This window comes from Ursus americanus, chromosome 7, assembly GCF_024610735.1.
Source record: "Ursus americanus isolate L20-20 chromosome 7, mUrsAme1.1.p, whole genome shotgun sequence".
NCBI lineage: Eukaryota > Metazoa > Chordata > Mammalia > Carnivora > Ursidae > Ursus > Ursus americanus.
The window spans coordinates 50,534,601-50,555,576 of record NC_142133.1 but is presented as its reverse complement, the minus strand read 5'-3'; the positions used below and the strand labels follow the sequence as shown (position 1 = coordinate 50,555,576).

The 20,976-nt window shown below is 41.4% G+C and overlaps 1 protein-coding gene across 2 annotated transcripts in view; it reads left to right on the top strand.

The window, feature by feature from the left end:
• TMEM87B (transmembrane protein 87B) overlaps window positions 1-20,976 on the top strand; it is a 47,442-nt gene that overhangs the window by 14,307 nt on the left and 12,159 nt on the right. The window contains exons 7-15 of one of the 2 annotated variants that reach the window (XM_087863671.1): window positions 741-802; window positions 1,251-1,434; window positions 5,689-5,788; window positions 9,705-9,798; window positions 15,242-15,317; window positions 16,995-17,099; window positions 17,182-17,240; window positions 18,670-18,773; window positions 20,396-20,469. In XM_087863671.1, the coding sequence (XP_087719797.1) occupies window positions 741-802; window positions 1,251-1,434; window positions 5,689-5,788; window positions 9,705-9,798; window positions 15,242-15,317; window positions 16,995-17,099; window positions 17,182-17,240; window positions 18,670-18,773; window positions 20,396-20,469 (858 nt within the window). Of the gene's footprint in view, window positions 1-740; window positions 803-1,250; window positions 1,435-5,688; window positions 5,789-9,704; window positions 9,799-11,334; window positions 11,411-15,241; window positions 15,318-16,994; window positions 17,100-17,181; window positions 17,241-18,669; window positions 18,774-20,395; window positions 20,470-20,976 lie in introns of both variants that reach the window. The other variant, XM_087863670.1, reaches the window with a different exon arrangement.

Below are 20,976 nucleotides of genomic sequence, written 5' to 3'. Positions count from 1 at the left end.
AGAGGTGAAGCCAGGCATTGCCCAGTCCAGTGAGGAGGCAGAAAGTCCTGAGCTGACATAGGCATTGCTTCAGAGGAGGCACAGAACTGGTGTACCACAGGGGAGGCTGGTGGAGGTGGCTGCTCTAGAAGAGTGAGAAGTAGGGTCTCTTCCCAGAAATGACATAATGGGCCAGAGAAGAGAGCCAGGGACATTGGAGCCATTCTGCTACCTAGGCTAGTGCGTTCCTCCCACCTTCCCAGGTATCGTGTCTTTTCCCCTGATTCCAGCAGGGAGTTTTAAGACCCCACCAGTTAGTAACTGGAGCAATTACTGAGACCTGTAAGTTTTGTACTGTGTTTGGCACCCTGTTTATTATTGTTGTCTTAGACAAAAACCCCAACTAGATGCTTGAATCCGGTAATTTACCCTAAATTACATTAAAGAAGACAGAGTCCTCAGTGAGGTCAGTGACTCAGGATGGGGCCAGTCAAAGGCCAGTACTGCTCTGCTGTCTGCGTAAGATCAGATTTTGGCAGAGGTTTGACAACGGCATGTATACAAGTAAAGGTATCTTGATGAGATCACATGCCAATGACTAGTAATTATCCAATACTTTGTGTGTGCTAAGTAAAAATTCAGCATTTGTTAGCTCGGTTTGTGTTCTTAGAGCCTTCTGGGAAATGAGCTTACATTTAAAAATACAGGAAAAGATTAATGGGTCATTTAATTCTTATTTTCTTTATCCCCATCTTCACCAGTTTCTCTTTCTATGATTGGGCCTCATGGATATATTTCTGCATCAGATTGGCCTTTGATGATTGTGAGTATTTCTCATCATTTTTTCCTTTTTTAAGAATGAATTTTGTGGGCACCTGGGTGGCGCAGTCGTTAAGGTGTCTGCCTTCGGCTCAGGGCGTGATCCTGGTGTTCCAGGATCGAGTCCCACTTCGGGCTCCTCCGCTGGGAGCCTGCTTCTTCCTCTCCCACTCCCCCTGCTGTGTTCCCTCTCTCGCTGGCTGTCTCTGTCAAATAAATAAATAAAATCTTTAAAAAAAAAAAAAAAAGAATGAATTTTGTATCCTAATTGGAAACATTAACAATTTAAAGAATTCGGTAGTGGAATCCCTTAGTGGCTAATGCTTTGGCATACCCTCCATTTCTGGTCCCAGAGTGACAGGAAAATAAAAGATTAGATACTTGAATGAAGAAATGTCCATTTTCAAATGATCACAAGCCTTAACTGACTAAAACTGCTTTTCTTCCTCCAGTTTTACATGGTGATGTGCATCATTTATATTTTATATGGCGTACTCTGGCTGATGTGGTCTGCCTGCTATTGGAAAGATATATTAAGAATTCAGTTCTGGATTGCAGCTGTTATTTTCCTGGGAATGCTTGAAAAAGCAGTTTTTTATTCTGAATATCAGAACATCAGCAGCACTGGGCTATCAAGTAAGCTGTGACTCTCTCCGTAAATGCAGTATGATCCAGGAGGCCCCTAGCATTTGTGAGCAGAGCTGTGGGAGGCCTCCTTTGTACAGTGGTTTGGGAACAGTCGCATTTGAGATGAAGAGGACAAGAGCCAAGAAGGGGATGTCAAAGTGGGGCTCTGATCTAGGCTAGTGGATGTGTTGTCCTCATTTTCTGTTCCCCTGCTTTCCCTCACTTTCCTCCTGGGGAAAAGAAAACTCCCATTCTAGTGATTGACTTAAAACAACACAAGTTCCAGGCAGGGGCACTTTAGGTGCTACTGATCCTTTTAACATATTTCTCTGTGTTTTCCCCTTATTCTTTCTTCTCCTTTCTCCTCCCCCCCCCCCCCCCAAAAAAAAGAAGGAACATTTGACCCCAGGGAGTAAAATCAGTAGTGCGGGGATGGATGGTGCCCGTAAGCCGTCTGGTGTTCTCTGTCTCCTCACTCTCACAGAGAATTTCACGTGACCATTGGAGGCCCCTCACGGCTTACACGGGGAAGGCAGGAAGTTGGGCATCTCCGATGTATGCCCCAGATTTCTAGAAGGTAGTGTGCAAAAAGGCCAGAAAAGTAAAAGTACAATTGCATTGCCGAAGCTTTGGAAAGGGAGGTAGCTCGAAAGGGTTGAAAGCACTCAGGAGTGTGCTTCTGAGTGATCCGTTAAAATGATCTTTGTACAGATTTTCATAGGGTGTGGTTATGTCTGCTATTTATTTTTGTAATACTCCAAAAAAAAAGAAGAGTGAGTTGGAATACAGATGAAACCGATCAGGCATAATGTTGATAATTATTGAAGCTGAGTATTGGGTACAGGGGAGTTGACTATACTGCTTTCTTCATGTTGGGGAATGTTTGTAATTTTCCAAAATAAAAGGTTATGTTCAAGAGAAGAAAGAAAGGACAAATATCCAGGGAGGCATATTAGAGATCTTATTCCACTATGAGAGGTTTTAGTGATGTGTGTGTGTGTGTGCGCGCACGCTCTGAACCAAATAGTGAAGAATGGGTGAGGCTGCTGCTTATGGCTGGGGAGGAGAGCATTCTTGAATATTAAGTAAGGGAGTTGAGCTCCTTTGCTTTTAGTGGTGGTCATCTCTTGTCTAGGGAGGGTGGTGGGTGGCCTGAACGTCAGTGAGGAACAGCAGCCTAAGATAACATGAAGGGATAAGAGGCCACTTGCCATCCTCAGGGACTTTAAGCCTTCTGTCTGAGATGACACGAGAAAGCCTTGGAAGAGAAACCGCAGGCTGCTGTCAGTGTCTTCGAGGAGTCCTGTGAAAACGAGAGGTGCCAGAAGACCACATGGCTGCTACTGTTTCTGATTTTCCCAAGTGTGAAGAAAGTCTGTAACCCAGGCTGTCTTGCTTAGCACTGATTCTGGGAGGTTAGACTTTAGAAAAATCACTGCAGGGACAGGAAACGGTGATTGTTAGGACCCAACACAGGGACCTTAAGAATAGGTCATGTCAGATTGACTTCTTTTGTGCTTCTTGACTTAGTATATCTGGACTTCTTCAAGGTATTTGACTACTGTGGTTTCTTGTGGACAAGGTGGAGAAATGTGAGCTGACAACTGGCTGTGCAGCCATGTCTAAAGGGCTCGTGCACATAACCGCCCATCAGTCTTGTCAGTATAAAGCTGTGTTGTCCAGTGTGGTATCTACAAACCGCATCTGGCTGTTTAAGTAAAATTAGCCATTCACTTCCCCAGTTGTGCTAGCTGCATCAGTAGCCACACGTGGCCAGTGATTACTTTATTGGGTAGCACATGTGCAGAACATTGCCATCATCCCAGAAACTTCTGTTGGATAGCACTGGTCTGGAGCAATGGTTCTCATCCCTGGCTGCACATAAGTATTACTGAAGAACTTTAGAACAATACCAGTGCCAGAGAGTCTGGTTGGCGTAGGCCTAAGAATTGGGTCTGTTGAGAGGCTTCCCATGTGATTCTAGTGTTTATCTAGGATTGAGAACCACTGCATTAGAAGGTTTTAAATGACCTCTGTCTCACAGGTTTCAGACCTTGTTGCTGGTTTATCCTTATTATTCAACTAACGTTCATTGCAGACCTATGCATATGTGGAGAGCATTTGCTAAAATTTTGTGGTCGATGTGATGTTAGCAGAGTTGTTAATACTGGGGGTATAGACAATAATTTTAGATGGACCCTTCTCACCTGGAGTCATTTGAAGGATCAAAGAGTTTTGATATCCTGAATGGAGAGGTGAAATTTAATAGGCAAGACCTTGAACTTGGGGTTGAAGTACAAATTGCAAAAATACAAATGGGAAACTTTTTTAAAGGATTTAAAGGTTGAAGCTGATGAAGAATAAACTCAACATAGGCAATTATAGAGTGGTTGCCTCCCACCAGCTCCTACAACCTTAGGTAACAGCAGGAGGACTAGCAGTGAAGACATTGAGATTCCTGTTTTGCAGGTCCAGCTGTACCAGGAAGGTTGTATAATCACTTTCTTCCAAGAGGGAATTCGTCCAGATCGAGCAGCTCATGAAAGAATTTGAAAACACACCACCCTTAACCATTTGTCATCCTAAACCTCTTCACGTTCCTCTGTCTTGGAGAGTTCATCCATTGTTTTCCTCCTGAAGCTTAACCGCCTGGCCAGATGTCTGTCCTGAGCTGCAGACCTAGTAGCTGGTCTGACCATCTTCTGAATGCCTTGCAGACTTCTCAGTCTCTGTATGGCAGAAAAGGAACTCACCTTTCCCGCCCTTGTACTTGACTCACTCTAGTCCAAACCTAATACTCCTCCAGGTATTCCTGTCATTGGATGGCCGAGCCAGTCAACCTCGGTGCCATCTTCCTGCCACCCTCTTCCTCTCCCTCTAGTTCCACATCTGTCTACAGGTCATTTGACAAGGTTTCCTTTGATTCCTTGTGGATAAGTTGGAGAATTGTGAGCTGAAAACAAGAATAAGTAGGTGGACTTACTACTGTTTTCTGAATGTCTTTCCGGTTTTCTCCAACTTCACTGCCAGCACTGTGCTCTCATCATCTCTTACCTGGATTTCTGGAAGAGCCGCCTCAGCATTTTCCTTGCCTGTAGCCTGGTTCCTTTCAAAGCCGTTAAGTAGAGCAATCTTGATAAAATCAAGCTGTCAGTTTTATTCCATGAGTCAGCAAACTTCTTTTGCAAAGCCAAATAGTAAATATTTTTGGCTTTGTGGGCCATCAGTCTCTGTTTCAACTGGTCAACTGCCATTGCAGCACAAAAGCAGCCACAGTCAACATGTAAACAAACGGGCATGGATGTGTTCCAATAAAACTTTATTTACAAAGGCAGATGTAGGGCCAGATTTGGCCTGTGGGCTGTAGTTTACCAGTTGCTTTTTTACTCCCTTATTTACTGTCATTGACTTCCCACTGCCCTTAGCATAAAATCCAGACTCATAACATGGCCTGAAAACCCTCCGTGATTTTCCCTGCCTCTCTCACCGCCTCTTTTCTTGACATCCCTCGTTACACTCTGCTGCAGACATACTGAACTTTGACTTCTTGCAGTATATTTTACTTTTCCTCTTTTCTCCTCCATGCCTTTTCATGGACCATTAATTTTGCTTTTCCCTTTATTTTCCCCAAATAGTTAATTTTTACTAGGCCTTCAAATCCTGATTTAGATGTTATTTCTTCTGAGAACCCACTATTACCTCCTTCAGATGTGGATTAGGTTGGCTTCCTCACAGTCCTGGGAGATACTATATTGCCTCTAGCACTCACCACACTGTGTTCTGTCTATTCAGTTCTCCTCAGCAGAATATAATCTTCATGAGAGCGGTGATCATGGTGTGTCTTTTCCTATTATAACCACACAGTAGGAGCATAAGTGAATAAATGATGATGGCATCCTGGAAAAAAAGAAAACTCTAGAGGACCTTATGGTTTTCAAATAATTACAGGACAGAAAGAGGGATATGGTTCTTTGTAGTCTCAAGGGAAAGAACAAGAATAGAGGGAAATTGAGGGAGACAGCTTTTAGATAGATGCAAGCAAGCTGTGCCCAATAGAGCTAGCAAATACGGGGTGAATTCTCCAGGAGTAACAAATTCCCCTCCACTGAGGTTTTCAAACATTGGTTGGATTAGATGGCCTTTAAAGTAAATATGGCTAGCTCATCTGGGGTCCGAATGAGGTTACAGACGATACGTATTTAGAATTTTGGTAGCAGGCCTCTAGATGTATACAGAATGAATTCTTTTCTTTTCTCCCCTCAGCCCAGGGTTTATTGATATTTGCGGAGTTGATATCTGCGGTTAAGAGGACATTGGCTCGCCTCCTTGTGATCATTGTGAGCTTGGGCTACGGCATTGTGAAGTAAGTACTGGCGTGTTGGAAAGATACCGAGCTTCCAGTCTTGTGACTCCTCCCATCTACATTATGGTGACCTTTAAAGTGACCAGTGAAACTGGACACTTCTCAGTATCATCATACAAACCCCATAGGGAAATACCTGCAAGGACTTGTTTTTAAGGGATTTCCATGTACTGACCACTTTACACTGTCCTCAAATAAAGATCTTGAATTTGAATTCCAGTGGCTTTTTATAGTTAGATGAATGAGTAATCAGCTTTAAGGATAGGAAAATTTTAAATGATTCTTAAAGTTCAAACCATTTTCTCTTTCCTAGACACATAGTTATGCTTTTTTTGGAGCATGGAGCTCCATGCGTGGAGCCCCATGTGGGGCTTGAACTCACAACCTCGAGATCAAGACCTGAGCTGAGATCAAGAGTCAGACGCTCAACCGACTAAGCCACCCAGGCACCCCAAGTTATGCTTTTACGATTGTATTTGAGTATTGTAAGGGAGAGAGGACTAAACACCAGGTCAGCAGATTTCACATTGAAACCTGGCCGTCCAGTGAGGACCCTACTTTTTCCAGACCCTCTCAGGCCCCATCTTTTCTCTCCCATGCCCGTGAGTCACTGGGAGTGACCATGGAAGAGCTTGTCCTCTTTATCCTCACTGCCCCTTTTTTTTTTGTTCTTCCTTCTTCTTTAAAACTCCAATTCCCAGAAGCTCAAGCTTTCAGTCTGGATCACCTGCTCTGTCTTCTTATTGCAGTTGCCTTTCAAGTTCCAGATTTCTCCCTTCATCCCTTAACTCTCCGAGTACTTGCTTCGCTGTCTTTCTCAACACTTCATGTGTCAGAATTCCCTGTGATTTCAGTATCCATGTGGGTGATCTTGTGAGTAACCTGATCTCACCTCCCCACCTCGGCTCGTCTCACCTGTCCCCTCACCTCAGTTACTGATTCCCACTGCCACTTTGTAGACTTTATTATTGTATTTAACTGTACCCTCTTTATCATTGCAAATGTTAAGCATTGACTTTTCAACTATCACCTTCTCTTTTCCCATTTACTTTTTCTAATAGATTAGCCCATTTCATTCTTTGACCCTAATGTGGCCTCTGGCCTTTCGATCCTGCCATCTTCCATCGATCCTGTAGGGTGCTGAACAGCCGTGTACACCTGAAGCCCTCTGCCTTTCTGTCAGCCTCTCTTGATAAATCCAGCTTTCTGTCCGCCTCAGGCTCATACCCGAGCAGCAGACTCTTCCTGACCACAGTGCAGGCTCATTTCCCTTCATGACCCAGAACTTTAAGTGAATCCTGAGTGCCCCTGGCAGTTTCTACATCTTCTTGCCAATTGATTGTCCCTTTCCCACTCTCCAGAAGACTATTTTACCCCTTCTCTCCCCTCCAGTCTCAGACTCCTTACCCACATCCATCTTAACCGATATTGGTTCTTTTCTCCCTGAGGAAATGGAAGCCATCAAAAGGGAGTTCAGTGCACTCCTGCCACCAAATCTGTACCATTCCCCCCCCCATCTGGAGCACATACAGTGTTTTCCTCCTCTTGAGAGGCACATTCTTAAGTCCTGCCCCTGCCCTCGTGCTCTGGATCCCATTACCTCTCATGTGTCAAAGAAGCTGCTCCAGCAGCCGGCTCTGTGTCCTCCGGGGTCGTCAGTTTTCCCGAGGAGCGTCACTGCCACAGCATGCTGTTCATTCGGTCATCTTCCGGAGCAAACCTCCCTCCATCCCAGCCGGCCCTCTCTTCTGCGTCTCCTTCTTTCCTCTTCATCCCTGTGCAGCATCTTTTCTCAGATGCGCTGTCTGTACTTGCCACTTCAACTTCCTTCGTTTTCTTCTGAACATACCGTAGTGAGGTTTTGCCTCCACTCCATTGAGACTACTCTTGTCAATCACCTGGACCTCTGTTGCCAAACCACATGGCCTTGCTCGGCCTTTGTGCTCGGGCCCTGTGGCAGCTTGAGTCTTGGAGCCCTGGCTGCTCCTCCCCAGCACCCCTGCTGGATTATGTCTTCCTGAGCTCCAGCACTGAAGTGCCCCAGGCTCAGGCCCCAGACCTCTGTTCCAGCGACTCGCATCCCTGGGGCACACTCATCCAGTTTCTCGGCTCTAACGTCAGGACACATCCAGAGCGAACCCGCCCCTCCCTCCCACAGCCACCACCCTGGGTCCAGACACCATCTTCTTTCCCTAGATGACTTCACTGCACTCCTAACTGCTTTCCTGCATCTGCCCTGGTCTCCTGTCAGTCTTTTCAGACACAGTAGTAGCCGAGATGATCCTTTTTAAACATAACTAAGATCTCATTACTTTTCTGCTCATCTCACTCAGTAAACCCAATTCCTTTCTGTGGTTTTTTAGATGGCTGACCTCACCTCCTGCCACTCTCCCTTTAGAACACCCTGCTCCATCCTGCTGGCTTTCTTGCTGTTGCTGTTCCTTAAACACAAAAGACACTTCCTCATAGTGCCGTAAAGGCCACTGCCTCTATGCGTCTTCCCCCCAGATCCTGGGCGTGGTTTGCTCCCTCACTCTTGTCTCTACTCACCATCCTCTCCCAGGGAGGCTAGTGCTGTCAGGATTCCCAGTGCAGTGCACACCCTTGGTCACCCTGACCCTCACCCCTTTTTTAGCGCCGCTTGATGCATATGTTAGGATTTGTTTTCTCTTCCCCCCACTTGGGTGTGACTTCCATGGAGTAGGAGCTGTGCCTGTGTTCTGCTGCTTCTTAAGGCTCCAGCAGAGTCCCTGGCACATAGTAGGCACTCCGTAAATACACACTGAATGCACGCATGTATGCTTGTGAGCTTGAGATTGGTGTAATTAGCAAGATTTTGGCCAGGAAACCTTTTTTCCGCTGGGTATTTATTGAGATTCCTTCTCAAATGCTTTTTAGGGTGTTGGGGGTTTGTTTGTTTTTGGCCTTAATACAGTATACAGAACACAGAGTCCTTGTGGGGAATCTTGTACCTCACAGTTCTAGTTGCGAACTTCAGAGCACTCACGGTTCTGGCTGTTGGAAGGTTCCAGTTAGGGGGCTGTAATGGTCAGAATTTAGATGAACTAAATCAGATATAGACTCTTAACTATAAGTTGTGGATATTAGTTTAATTTTTAGCTAAATTTTGTTTTAAAGTGACTACATTAAGTGTTTTTCCAAAATCAGTTTTTTTTCTAATTACTCTGGCAAGAGAGTTTTGAGCTGAAATGTTTGTGCTATATGATATGCAAATTTGATGAAATTTCAGTTTTGTTTTCAAATTACTCATCACAAAAATCACAGTCTTTGCATTTTCCCAAATCATTGATATTTTTAAAGAATCAAAAATGTTATTTTAATTCTTTTCGATGTAAAGAATGGAAACTACAGTGTGTTAACACTTTTGTTTGGGGCATTGAGAGAAGAAAGGGAATAGAATTCGATCTCCTAATTAATATCCCTATTCTTTTTCTGCCCAAGTCAGAAAATCAGTGGATTATCTCTAACAAAAGTTCTCCCAGAACAGTTTTTAATTAATGTTCATGAAAGAATTAAGTTGCTCTTTCTGCCAGTGACACTTACAAGTTGGCATTTAGCCTCCTAGGTTTCCTCAGGCTACTCTTCCAGCCATTGCAGTGAGCACCTGGTTATGCTAACCCTTTGGCACCTGGGGGGCTTCAGCATGTTGCTTCGTGGGCATCAGTACAGCTTCCTAGTACTAGAGAAGGACGCCTGTTTCTCCTGAGCCTGTTAGTGCCCCGGATATAGGCTGTTTCTTAAAACCAAGGAAGCAGAGGCCAGGGGTGGAACAGGTTGATTTGATTAGATAGTGACTTCTCTATGTTGGAAATGGGACCATTTACTGTATTTGGAAGCATTTTACTTACCAGTGCTTTTTCTTTTTCTTTTTTTCTGTTTCCTCTTTCTCATTTAGGCCCCGTTTAGGAACAGTCATGCACCGGGTGGTCGGACTTGGGATTCTTTACTTTATCTTCGCAGCTGTTGAAGGCGTGATGAGAGTTATTGGGGTAAAAACCACATAATTCCATTCCATCCCTTTTTGTTGTTGCTATAAAATATGATTTTACTTTATATCTCCTGAGATGAATTTTTAAAGAGAGGACATTTATGAAAAAGGTCCAATTTGAGCTTTCTTCCCCCTATGGAATATTTCCCTTTTTAAATACTTCCTAAAAGTAGTAAAAGTCTAGACAGAGCACTTCTTAAAATATGACCAATTATGAAGGTACCTCTTGATGTCAGCCCAGGAATTAGCTCCATCTCAAAAACGCTAGTGGTTATTCATTATAAAGAACATCTGTCTTTATTGTTATGCAGTCTGAACACATTCATTTCTTCCTTAACCCTTGGGCTAAACATGTGGAAGTGAACAGAATTAACTGTACCCTTCACACATGCAGATATTACATCTCCTCACTCGTAAGTCTCATTTGGTTATAAGTATTCTCTGACTCTTGTGGACCCAAGTGTTTGGGGATTCAGCAGACTCCATTCATGGAAGAACCTTGAGAAGGTAGTGTCCATGGGGAAATGACTTGGGCAATGTGGGCAGGACTGCTTTACTCTCTAAGAAGAGGCAGAACATTTACATCTGGAAAAACCCCTAGATCTCTAGCTCTCGGTTTTACTTAACATGGTTGATGACTGAGTGATTAAGCAGCTTATTATATTTTGCTTGATTCAAAGAACCTAGTAATTTTTACCCAAAATGTCTTTTTGGACTGGATGTGTAAATCAGATCACTGCATAGAGTGAATGATCTTAGGTTGCCATTTAAGTTTACTTCACATATTTTGATCTTGAAGCAGGTCCTTTGTCCAGTTTGTTAAAAGCCTTACTCATCTTCTTCCTGTTGTCTTCAGTACATCTGTATTCTATATGAGATACACCTACTCTTTTCATCTTTGACTCTTTGAAGGGTACATTTATTTTACTTTTACAGACTAGTGAAGAGCTTTGCATTTATATAATTTACCGTAACTAGTCTTTGTTAGAAAGAAAAAAGATAAATATCCCACTATATAGTATATACATTGTATTTCTTTAAAATTTTACATAGCCAACATCTTAGATATAGCTTTTAGGTATGATTTTCTGTCAACTTGTGATTAAAATGTCTCAACTATGGTTTGTTTTTACCCTTCCACAGTTCCTTTCCTTTTTTTTTTTTTTTTTTTCATGTCCCATCACAGATAGTAGGAAAGATCAGGATTCCATTTCATTAGTGGCCCTGGCGGTAGGTTTGGTGGGGAGAGGGGAGAGATTGAAGTGGTTGACCTAAGTGGGGCTGGGGACATGACATGTTTTATTTGCCGTTCCATAATACAATTTTACATCGTCATTGAACAGGTAGATAACAAGCTAACATCTGTTGCTGCCAAAACAAAAATTTCCATGTGCTTAGGCACAGTTTTATTAGGAATAAAATTGTTATGTGGCTTTTGTAAAGTGATGGGATGAGCTAAATTGTTTTTCTTTTTCATATAGTAATTTCTATAATGAAACGTTCACATTCAGGTTTTCCCCCTATTTTTATCTTTCAGGGTTCTAACCATTTAGCTGTTATTTTTGGTGACATTATTTTGGCAGTTATTGACTCCATTTTTGTATGGTTCATATCCTTTACCATGTTCCTAAAGTAGTTTGTTGTATCATTAAAGGCAGATTATTTTCAGTTTGTATTTATAATAATAGAAAGAAATGTAGGTATACATTATTTTTTACCTCAATATAGGAATTTAGTTGAAGGTGAAAAAGCAACAGTTCCCCAAACAAAGAATATCTTTTTTTTTTTCTGTTACTTCAGCAAACTTAAGTACTCACTGCAGGCCCTATGCTGAGGAGGCAGAGAAGAAAAAGGTATTGTCCCTGCGTTTAAGGAATTCACACTCTGGTAGGGAAGACAAACACATAACTAGGAGCAATATAGCAATAATAATTGCCATTTTAAAGAGGTGCTCTGCAAACAGAGGAAAGAGAAAGCAATTCTAGTGCCAAAATCAGGAACGACTCCACAGAGATGGTGACATTAAATTGTGACTAGGAGGACAGATGGGATTAACCGGGAAAAGAATTGGGGAAAAGGCATCCTGGGAAGAATTGATGGGAACAGATAGTTGGAAGCGTGAAAATATGGGGGCAGTGATAGAACGTCCCAGAGTAGCTTGCCTATAAGTGGACGTATGTGGGGGAGTCATGGAACGTGGGGCCAGAAGGGAAGGATAGAATGACGTGCTCAAGAGTGTCAAGTTCCTTCTGCAGGGAGAAAGGAAAGGGGAATCAGAGCCGCACAGGTGAGTAGCATGATGAAATCTGTTAGAAAGAACTCAAGAACGACATTTAAAAATGACCTGGAAGGGACACCTGGCTGGCTCAGTCAAAAGAGTGTGCAACTCTTTTTTTTTTTTTTAAGATTTTATTTATCTATTTGACAGAGAGAGAGAGTGTGTGCGCAAGCACGGGGAGGGGCAGAGGGAGAAGCAGGCTCCCCACTGAGCAGGGAGCCTGATGCGGGGCTCGATCCCAAGACCCTGGGATCACGACCTGAGCCGAAGGTGGATGCTTAACCAACTGAGCCACCCAGGCACCCCAAGAGCATGCAACTCTTGATCTCAGGGTTGCAAGTCCTTACCCCAAGTTGGGTGTAGAAATTATTTAAAATCTTATAAAAATAAAAATATAAAAATGACCTGGGAAAGGAGAGTCTAGAGTCTAGAGATAGGAAATCTGGTGAAGAGTCATTTGCAGTAGTCCAAAAAAGAGATGGTGAGCGTTAAAAATCGGGCAGAGAGAATGGAAAAAAAGACTCCAGATGATAGACTTAGTAGAAGTGGGTGGGAAAAGAAGAGAGAGCTCCAGAGAGGTCTTGCTGTCTCATTTGGGTGTCTGGGGACAGTGTTGCCATCCCCAAGGCAATGAACTTAGGGAAGGGACCATAATGGATGAAGTGTGAGCTGCCTAGGGCATTAGTGTTAAGTGGAGAGTTGGAAATCCTAGTCTGGAATTGGAACTGGTGATGAAGGTTGGAGGTCATCTTCATGTGAGAGAAGGTTGCAGCCCATGGAAGCGACCCAAGAACATGTAGACCAGTGAGAAGAGGACCAGGATGGTGCCCAGTGGGGGGTAGAAACATACATGGCTTTTTTCTTTTGTTTTTAACATGCATGGCTTTTTTAAAATTTTTGGTCCTGGGGTGAAGCTTTGGTAAGGAGGGGTGGTCAGCAGTGGCCAGTACTATAGAGAGATGAACTGCCAAGGTGCGCCTGGCTTTGGTCATTCCACCGGTCACAATGGGACAGCAGGAGAGCAGGCTCAGTGACGCTGGTGGGGCACAAGCCATGTTACAGCAGGGGAAGTTCAAGAGGCATGGTAACCCATCCTTGAAGACACTCCACTGTTTCAGTGACTCCAGTGGAGTCTGGGAAATTCCATTCTTTTTAACTCTGAGGCAGAGCCCTCTAACATACATTCGTGGAAACGGAAGGAACGCTAAAGACACTGACCTGGTCAGAGCAGGATGCACTGTTACGCATATCCCAGAACATTATTTTTATCTCTTTCTTCTGCATTTGCATCCTCTTTGAAACTCTTCTCTCTAGATAGATTTTATTTTTACCAAGTTTTTTTTGTTTGTTTCCACTCTCTTCAATACTTGTCTTTTTGCTTTTAAAATTAAAAGTTCTTTTGTTTCCTTGCAATTTCTTTCCATTTGCTCATCTTTGTCTCTCACAGGAAGGCCAGAGGGCTTGAGTTTGCCTGTGTTCCTCCTCTGCGAAGAAGCCCCCCTTTCTGTAGGCATGCTAACAAACATGGCCTTTTCTGAGTCCCCTGTGGGTAGTTTCTTCTAAACCCAGTCTGTCTGCTCTTTAAACTCCCTGTTTGTGAATTTTTAGTATGGTTCCAAGTTAAAAACAAAAGAAAAAAGCCATTTAATTTACCATCCCTACTCTCTAAAGCAGTGGTCCTTAGCCTCGCTTGGGTACTGGGACCAAAAATGCCTTTGAAAGTCGAATGAAAGCTGGGGAGCCTCTTTTCACAAGATGAAAAACACACACCCCACAAAGTTTTGCCTGCAGTGGAGCATTTAAAAACCTCCAAAATTATATGCATGATTCCCGACTGTCTGAGGAGTATCTAGTTAAGAAATAACACCTGATTTAAAGGGTTGTTTCTGACCGAACTTGCTTAAAAATCTGTTCTACTTCTATTTTGAAGCTGCTGGTTTAGAATCCAAGTTTGTTGAAAAAATTATAGTTAAATACGTCGTATCTTTTCCAAGAATGATACTAATCTTATGTAGTGTCATTTTTATATTTTTCACATGAAAACACATTTAAAGACATTGAGCTCTGTTAACAAGGTGAACGACATTCCCCGGTTCTGCCCATGACCAGTGCCCTGGCCATGAGCGCTCATCCCCCAGGGCTGTGGTTCCTGGTGGCTGCAGCCGCATCACTTGTTAGGGTTGCTCAGCTGACCTGAGGAGGGGCAGGCAGGATGAATATACCCGGCATCAGGATAGGCAGAACCTAGCTGTTCGTCTCTGCATTGCCGGCTCCGATCTTAACTTCCTCCCTTCTGTGGTCGTGCATTGAGAAAGTGAGCTAAAGATAACTGCTTAATTTGGAATTGTCTTGTCCCCAGAATTATATATGCTTGGAGCCTTTAATAAGTTAGTCTGTTCTTCAGTCAAGTAATTGAGCTATAGACATGGCATTTTTAAAAATCTGTGTTATCTTTTTTCCTGGTAATTTACAGATACGTACTTCAAAGATTTTTTGTTCTTAACCACCCACAAGGTGGTTCACTGGGAAAAACAGTAATGCAGCTTGGCAGAAAATTCCAAAGACAAGCAGCTCTAAAGGCCCAATTCCATCTGGTTTTGAATGAGGGTAATTTATCTCCTTCATGGACAGTGTTGACTTTAGTCCGTTCCAACACATAATGAGCCAAATTGGAGTGGGGAGATAAGGAAAACAAGGCAAAAGATTTAATTTGCGTAATGATTAATATTTTTAATAAAGATGCTTGAAATAAAAGTCATAAATCCAGAAATTAAAATAATCTTGGTTAGTGTTTCATAGTGAGAGAAAGAAAATTTAGTATCCATTTCAGCTTGAACGTGAATTTCCTATGTTTGCTTTTAGATGGCTAGTTGGCAGTTTTCTTTACCGAAATGAAAAGTCTGCGTTTTCCGTGCAGGAAGAGTAAATGTCTTAAGTGGTTACAAATGGCAAGCAAAAGAAGCAGGTGTGTGTACGTACAGGAGTGAGCGCTTGCGTAATGCCCCTGCTTTCTTTGCTTTATTGAACCTAACATAGGTCTCCTGTAAGAATCTGGTGCTCAAGTAAAAGAAGAAATAACTCGGAAGATTCAAAGCCATTGCTTTTCTCATGAAGCCCTCTCCCTCCTTTTTTCTGCTTGTTTTAATTGTTTGCTGTTTTGCTGCAGGCCAATGACTCTGATCTTGTGCTTCTGGCCAGTCTCCCTCTCTCTCTCCTTGATTCTGGCTTGTGCTGGTGGATATCCTTTTCCTACTGCAGCAACGCGTTCACGTTGCTTCTCACCTCAGGATGACTGGGCCTGTTTGCTTTCAAAACCACTTTCCTTCGAGAGGAGAAATGATTTCAGCTTTATTTAAATTTAACAGTGTCTTGGTAAGTGGAGGTTTTGGCAGTTTTGAATTTGCTTTTGATCTCTTTATTCCTCGGCTTCTCAGAAATACTTTTGAATTATTCAGTGTGACCATATCTTTAACATAGAAAATTCATTTTAATCAAGAATTTTTAAAAAGTATTTGTCTTGATAACGTTGAAGGAATACAGCATGTTTGCATTTTTGTAAGTTCCAACAGTGGCCTTAATTGGTTGAATTGTGTTGTTTTAGACGTTGATTTTCTTTTGCAACTCACTGGTCATTTTGGAAGACTGAATAGCGGTTTTGGTAATTTGAGTACTACCATGAAGCTTCTGATTCATGAAGTATTTGGAATTTAAAATAGGCATAAAACAGAGTTTGCCACTTCCATTCTTTTGCTCCATTCTGTTATTTTCAGCACACGGTTCATGAACAAAGCTTGGCGGTGTGCTCCAGAGGAAGCAACTCCCATTTACGAAGAGAGAGCTCTGGCTTGAATCCCAGCTTCACTGCCGAGGAGTCAGTGGAGAAGCCTGTTTTTGCTGCTTCATACTCGGCAGTGTTGAGCTTTACCTGATCCCTGTGCTCCTGGAAAATAGCCATGGTTAAGAAAACCCCCACCCTTTTGTGTTCTGGGAAAAGGCTTACTACAAAGGACTTACATGAGACATAAGTCCACGAGACTCCCAGATGCCCCTTTGTTACCTATGACAAGGCCAGACACAGAGCTGTGTACCTACTGATCAGCCTGGCCCAGACTGAGCAGCCTCCCTCCCTAGGTCCCTGAGCTTTCGTCCACCACAGTCCTGCTCAGTGGCCCCTCTTAAGAATCTGCACACCTCAGGGAAAGTCATTCCTGAGCGGCTGTCCAGTCATGCCACCCACTTCCCCACACTTGCTTTCCAGTCTTGTTTACTCCTTCCTATAAAAACAAAGCCCCGTCTGGCCTGACCTGTGGGACTCTTGCAGATCTTAGAGTTGGAACAGCCTCCCCATTACAATAAGCCTCTGCCTGTTGCAATAATCTTTTGAATGAAGTCTCTCCTGACCTAAGTGCAGATTTGTTTTATTTAACGTATTTCATTTTTCAGTTTATACAATGGAATTGATAGATGACCTCGCTTCTTAATTATGGTCATTCAGAGGATTAAAATAGAGTAGACTGGAAAGAAAAAAATAAGAAAGAAACAGAGACAAAAGCACAAGCCTAAGGGCATGTCATAATGTGATCCGTAAGAGTGTCTGGCCTAAGGGGGCTCGTTGTTTAGTGTATATGCTGCTCTATTCTGTGTCGTGGGAGCTTGGCCTTGAAGGAGAACATCATAGGGCCTCTTGCTCGTTGTCTTCCTCAAAGTTTGTTTAGTTCAGACAATGGTAAATTATAAAGCAAAACCTGTGATAAAATCAGTATCATGATCATATAGTATTGGCTAAAATAAGATTTTTTTGTTTTTACAGGAACTATATTTAGGAGTACTAATTTTAGAAATGTAGCAGAAGGTTCTTATGTTGTTTTTAAACTGTTTATTACCATTTAAAATGTTTTTCCTTAACTTTTTGCACATATTTATAAGTTTGGCACAAACTATGAAGACTCTAAGGCTAAGAAAGAACACGGTGAAGTTTTCTTTATACAGGCACTTTACAAATACTCTGATCTTTGCCGTACTGGGTAAGCTATTTAATTTTCTTACTATAATAAATTATTTCAGTATTTCATGTTCCTTCAAAGGTGACTTTTTGGTGTGTTTCAGCTTCTATAGTGTTTATGGTGTGGACAACCAAGACATTTAGAATTGCAAAATGTCAATCAGTAAGTATAATCTTCCTATTTAAACAGTTTTCATTTTTAATTATACTATTTTGGGTAGTTTTGAAGAATTTAGTTTGTGTTTATAAACAGGTAATTTTAGTAGAGACTTTTAGTTTAGTTTGAATTATTTTACATAGGATTAAAGGACTTTTCCCTCCTTTAAATGAATCTGAAAATATTCCTCCTAAATCTACTTTTCTAATTATGTTCTTTTCTCAACTTCCCCTTTATATATTTTGAAAAATAATTACCTTCCTATATAATTTAAGATAACAGGAAATCTTTTTCTTCTTGTATACCATGAAATTGGGTTTTTGTTATCTTAAATGGGACTGTAAACCTTAAGTCTGACATGTTTCTAGGATGGTACACTCATCATGAACCTTCAGGAGATACTCTCTGCAGGTTCTCCAGGTAGAAGATACATTTCTTAGATTTAAAACTTAAAAGGCCTTTTTGGGGGCTTCTTGATTTAAAGCTAGTCTCTAGTTCTAAATAAATGTTACAGACAGCCCTCTGAGCATCCTAGACTTCTGCCTTAGGGATAATTTAGTGAGAGAAGAAACTGAACTTTCCTGGAATTTCTTTTTTCTCCTCCCCTCACCTTAGGGTTTTTCACTTGGAGTTCTAAGTATATCTTCTGGATTTTTATTTTTGTTTTGTAAATCTTTCTGTTGAACCTAAAATTTGATGGAAAGGAATGTTTATAATGTTAAACAGCCCTTAGAAACATTTCAAACAACATATAATAAAATCTCCTGTTTTACTAAAAGCAAAATAACCTATTGGGAAAAATATTGCATCAAGATCTTTACATCGGAAATTTCTAATACCATTGATGTTGAAAGTACCCATTGTGAACTTGCTTCTGATTCTCCTGTTACCCTGCCTCACAACTGTTCTCATCTAGAAGATAGATTGAGTGATCTCAGAAGCCCCTTTAAACACTAATTCTTTTTTTTTTTTTTTTAAGATTTTATTTATTTGTCAGAGAGAGAGAGGGAGAGAGCACGCGAGCATAAGCAGGGGGAGCAGCAGGCAGAGGGAGAAGCAGGCTCCCTGCCGAGCAAGGAGCCAGATGCAGGACTCAATCCCAGGACCCTGGGATCATGACCTGAGCCAAAGGCAGACGTTTAACCAACTGAGCCACCCAGGCATCCCTAAACACTAATTCTTTATGATCCTGTAGTATATAATTTGTGTTAGGGTTTTATTTATATGATTGGTTATAAGGCTGAAGTAGGAGGCATTCATGTTAATTTGATAAAGATAGCATTTCTTAGTTTTTATTTTCTTAAAAAACTTATCTGGAAGATGAACTAGTTGGAAAGATTTCATTAGTGTTTGTCATTGTACACTATTTGTATGGGAAATCTATCTGTGTTTATCAGAACATTAACATTTCCTGTTTGAATTGTCCTTGTTATAGGATTGGATGGAACGCTGGGTTGATGATGCATTTTGGAGCTTCCTTTTTTCACTTATCCTTATTGTAATAATGTTTTTGTGGAGACCATCAGCAAACAATCAGAGGTACCTAACACGGGAAAATTCAAGTTTGGCAAGCCTTTGTTGATCACTGCTACTGTGTTCAAATAAAAACACGTTCATACAAACTGAGGAAGTCCTCGCTTTTAAAGGAGTACACAATCAAGTAGGGAGACAGACATAATGCAAGACCGTGAAATAAGAGATGTATAAACTAGGAAGTCCAGGGGATGAGGAAGCCTCCTTGAAAGGCAGCACCTTCCTTGAGGAAAGAAGCAGAACACTGAACGATGGAGCTGAGAAAGAATGTACATTTTCTGAGGTAGTGGGGAAAAACATGATATACCTTGGAGGCTATTGAGGCATGCATTTTGGTTGATACTACTTCCAGTGGAGGGAAATAAAGCTGGAAAAGAAAGGTAGGACCAAAATCATAAGGAGCTCAAGTGGTAAGTTCAGGTTGTACCATTGGCTGCATGTGATAGGAAGGCCCACCTGCCCTTGCCCCACTCCTCTTCCCCAAGGAAGGGGCTGTGAAATTTCTTGAATGCCCTTCTAGGGAAAAATGAAAAGGTATATACCAGTGTGTGTGTTTCTCCCTCTCTTTTTACAAGTATATAATAATTGGGACACCTGGGTGGCACAGTCAGTTAGGTGTCTGACTCTTGGTTTTGGCTCAGGTCGTGATCTCAGGGTCATGAGATCAAACGCCGAGTCAGGTTCCGCACTCAGTGCAGAGTCTGCTTAACGCTGTCCACTGCCCCATCCCACTGCATTCACGCACACTTTCTCTCTCTGTCTCTCTAAAATAAATAGATAAATCTTTTTTTAAAAAGTATATAGTAATTGTACATAAGTACGTACTTACACATATACACTGTTCTGCACCTTCTTATTTAAGATGTATCTTTCCATATCATCTTGTATAGATCTACCACATTTTTTTTAAGTAGGCTCCATGTCCAGCATGGGGCTTGAACTCATGACCCTGAAATTGAGAGTCACATGCTCTGTGACTGAGCCAGCCAGATGCCACTAGATCTACCACATTATTTTTAATGGCTCTTTCTTATTCCATAATATGAATGTAGCCTGATTTATAGAAGCAGTCCCTAATAATTAGGCAGTTTGTTTCTGTGATTATTGTTATTATCAGCAATGCTTTCTGAATGTATTTCTGACCTAGCAAATGTGGCTCAGTCAGTACGCTTTCTTTTCACCGGTAAGATTAGCAATCTACCTTTTGTTAGGGGATAAGTTAACAAGTAGTGGGCAGGAAGGGTAAACCTGACAGGGAGAAAAAAGTGCAGCAGGAAGTTCCCTGCTTTCCAGAAAGATCTTATCCAGTTACACTTTGACCAGAGGGGCTTGAGAGTTCCAGTTTCACTGTTTCATTGCTAATAATCTTCCCTAAATTGAAAGTAAGATAATTAAATTTTTGTTATTTGAATTTATAAGAAATTTTTTATTTTTTTAAATAATATTTTTTATTATGTTAGTCATCGTACAGTACATCCCTAGTTTTTGATATAAAGTTCCATGATTCATTACTTGCATATTTTTTAAATGTAAATATTTTTGTATGTAGTGACGCTTTTAGATATGAACTGAAAACCGAACAGGTTTAAATGCACTAATAAAACTACTCCTCCTTGTTTCTGATGTAGATATGCCTTCATGCCGTTAATCGATGATTCTGATGATGAAATTGAAGAATTTATGGTACCATCTGAAAACTTAAGTAAGTGATATGTTTTCTTATTAAATGACCATTGTATTGCACCTTGTACCTTTACTTATTATGCAAAGTCAGATACACTTTTTTCCTGTTAAAATAATTTTAAAACGATATCTGCCAAAACCCCTATTATGGTAGACAGTCACAAAAGGAAAAGTCAGTAATGAAATTTTCAAGATCATTAATGTAGTTTGAGCTTTTGTTACCTGTTCGCTTTTAAAGTCTAAGTAATAAAGTAGGTATACTGTTTCACACCAACAATTTAGTTTACATTGTGCTTAGCTCCTGATAATCTTCTTCTCAATGATGATTGCTAAATTTCCTTGAGTCACATCTTCTTGCTCTTCAGAATTATATATATCTGTAATTTCCTGTTCTTTCCCAAACCATTTCTAATTACAGTTTTGGTGCTATTTTCGTCTTTCAGTTAATTTCTGCGTTTTATCATTTTATTAATTTTACCATAATACTTTAAGCGTTTGTTAAGGCAACATCAATACATAATTCAGT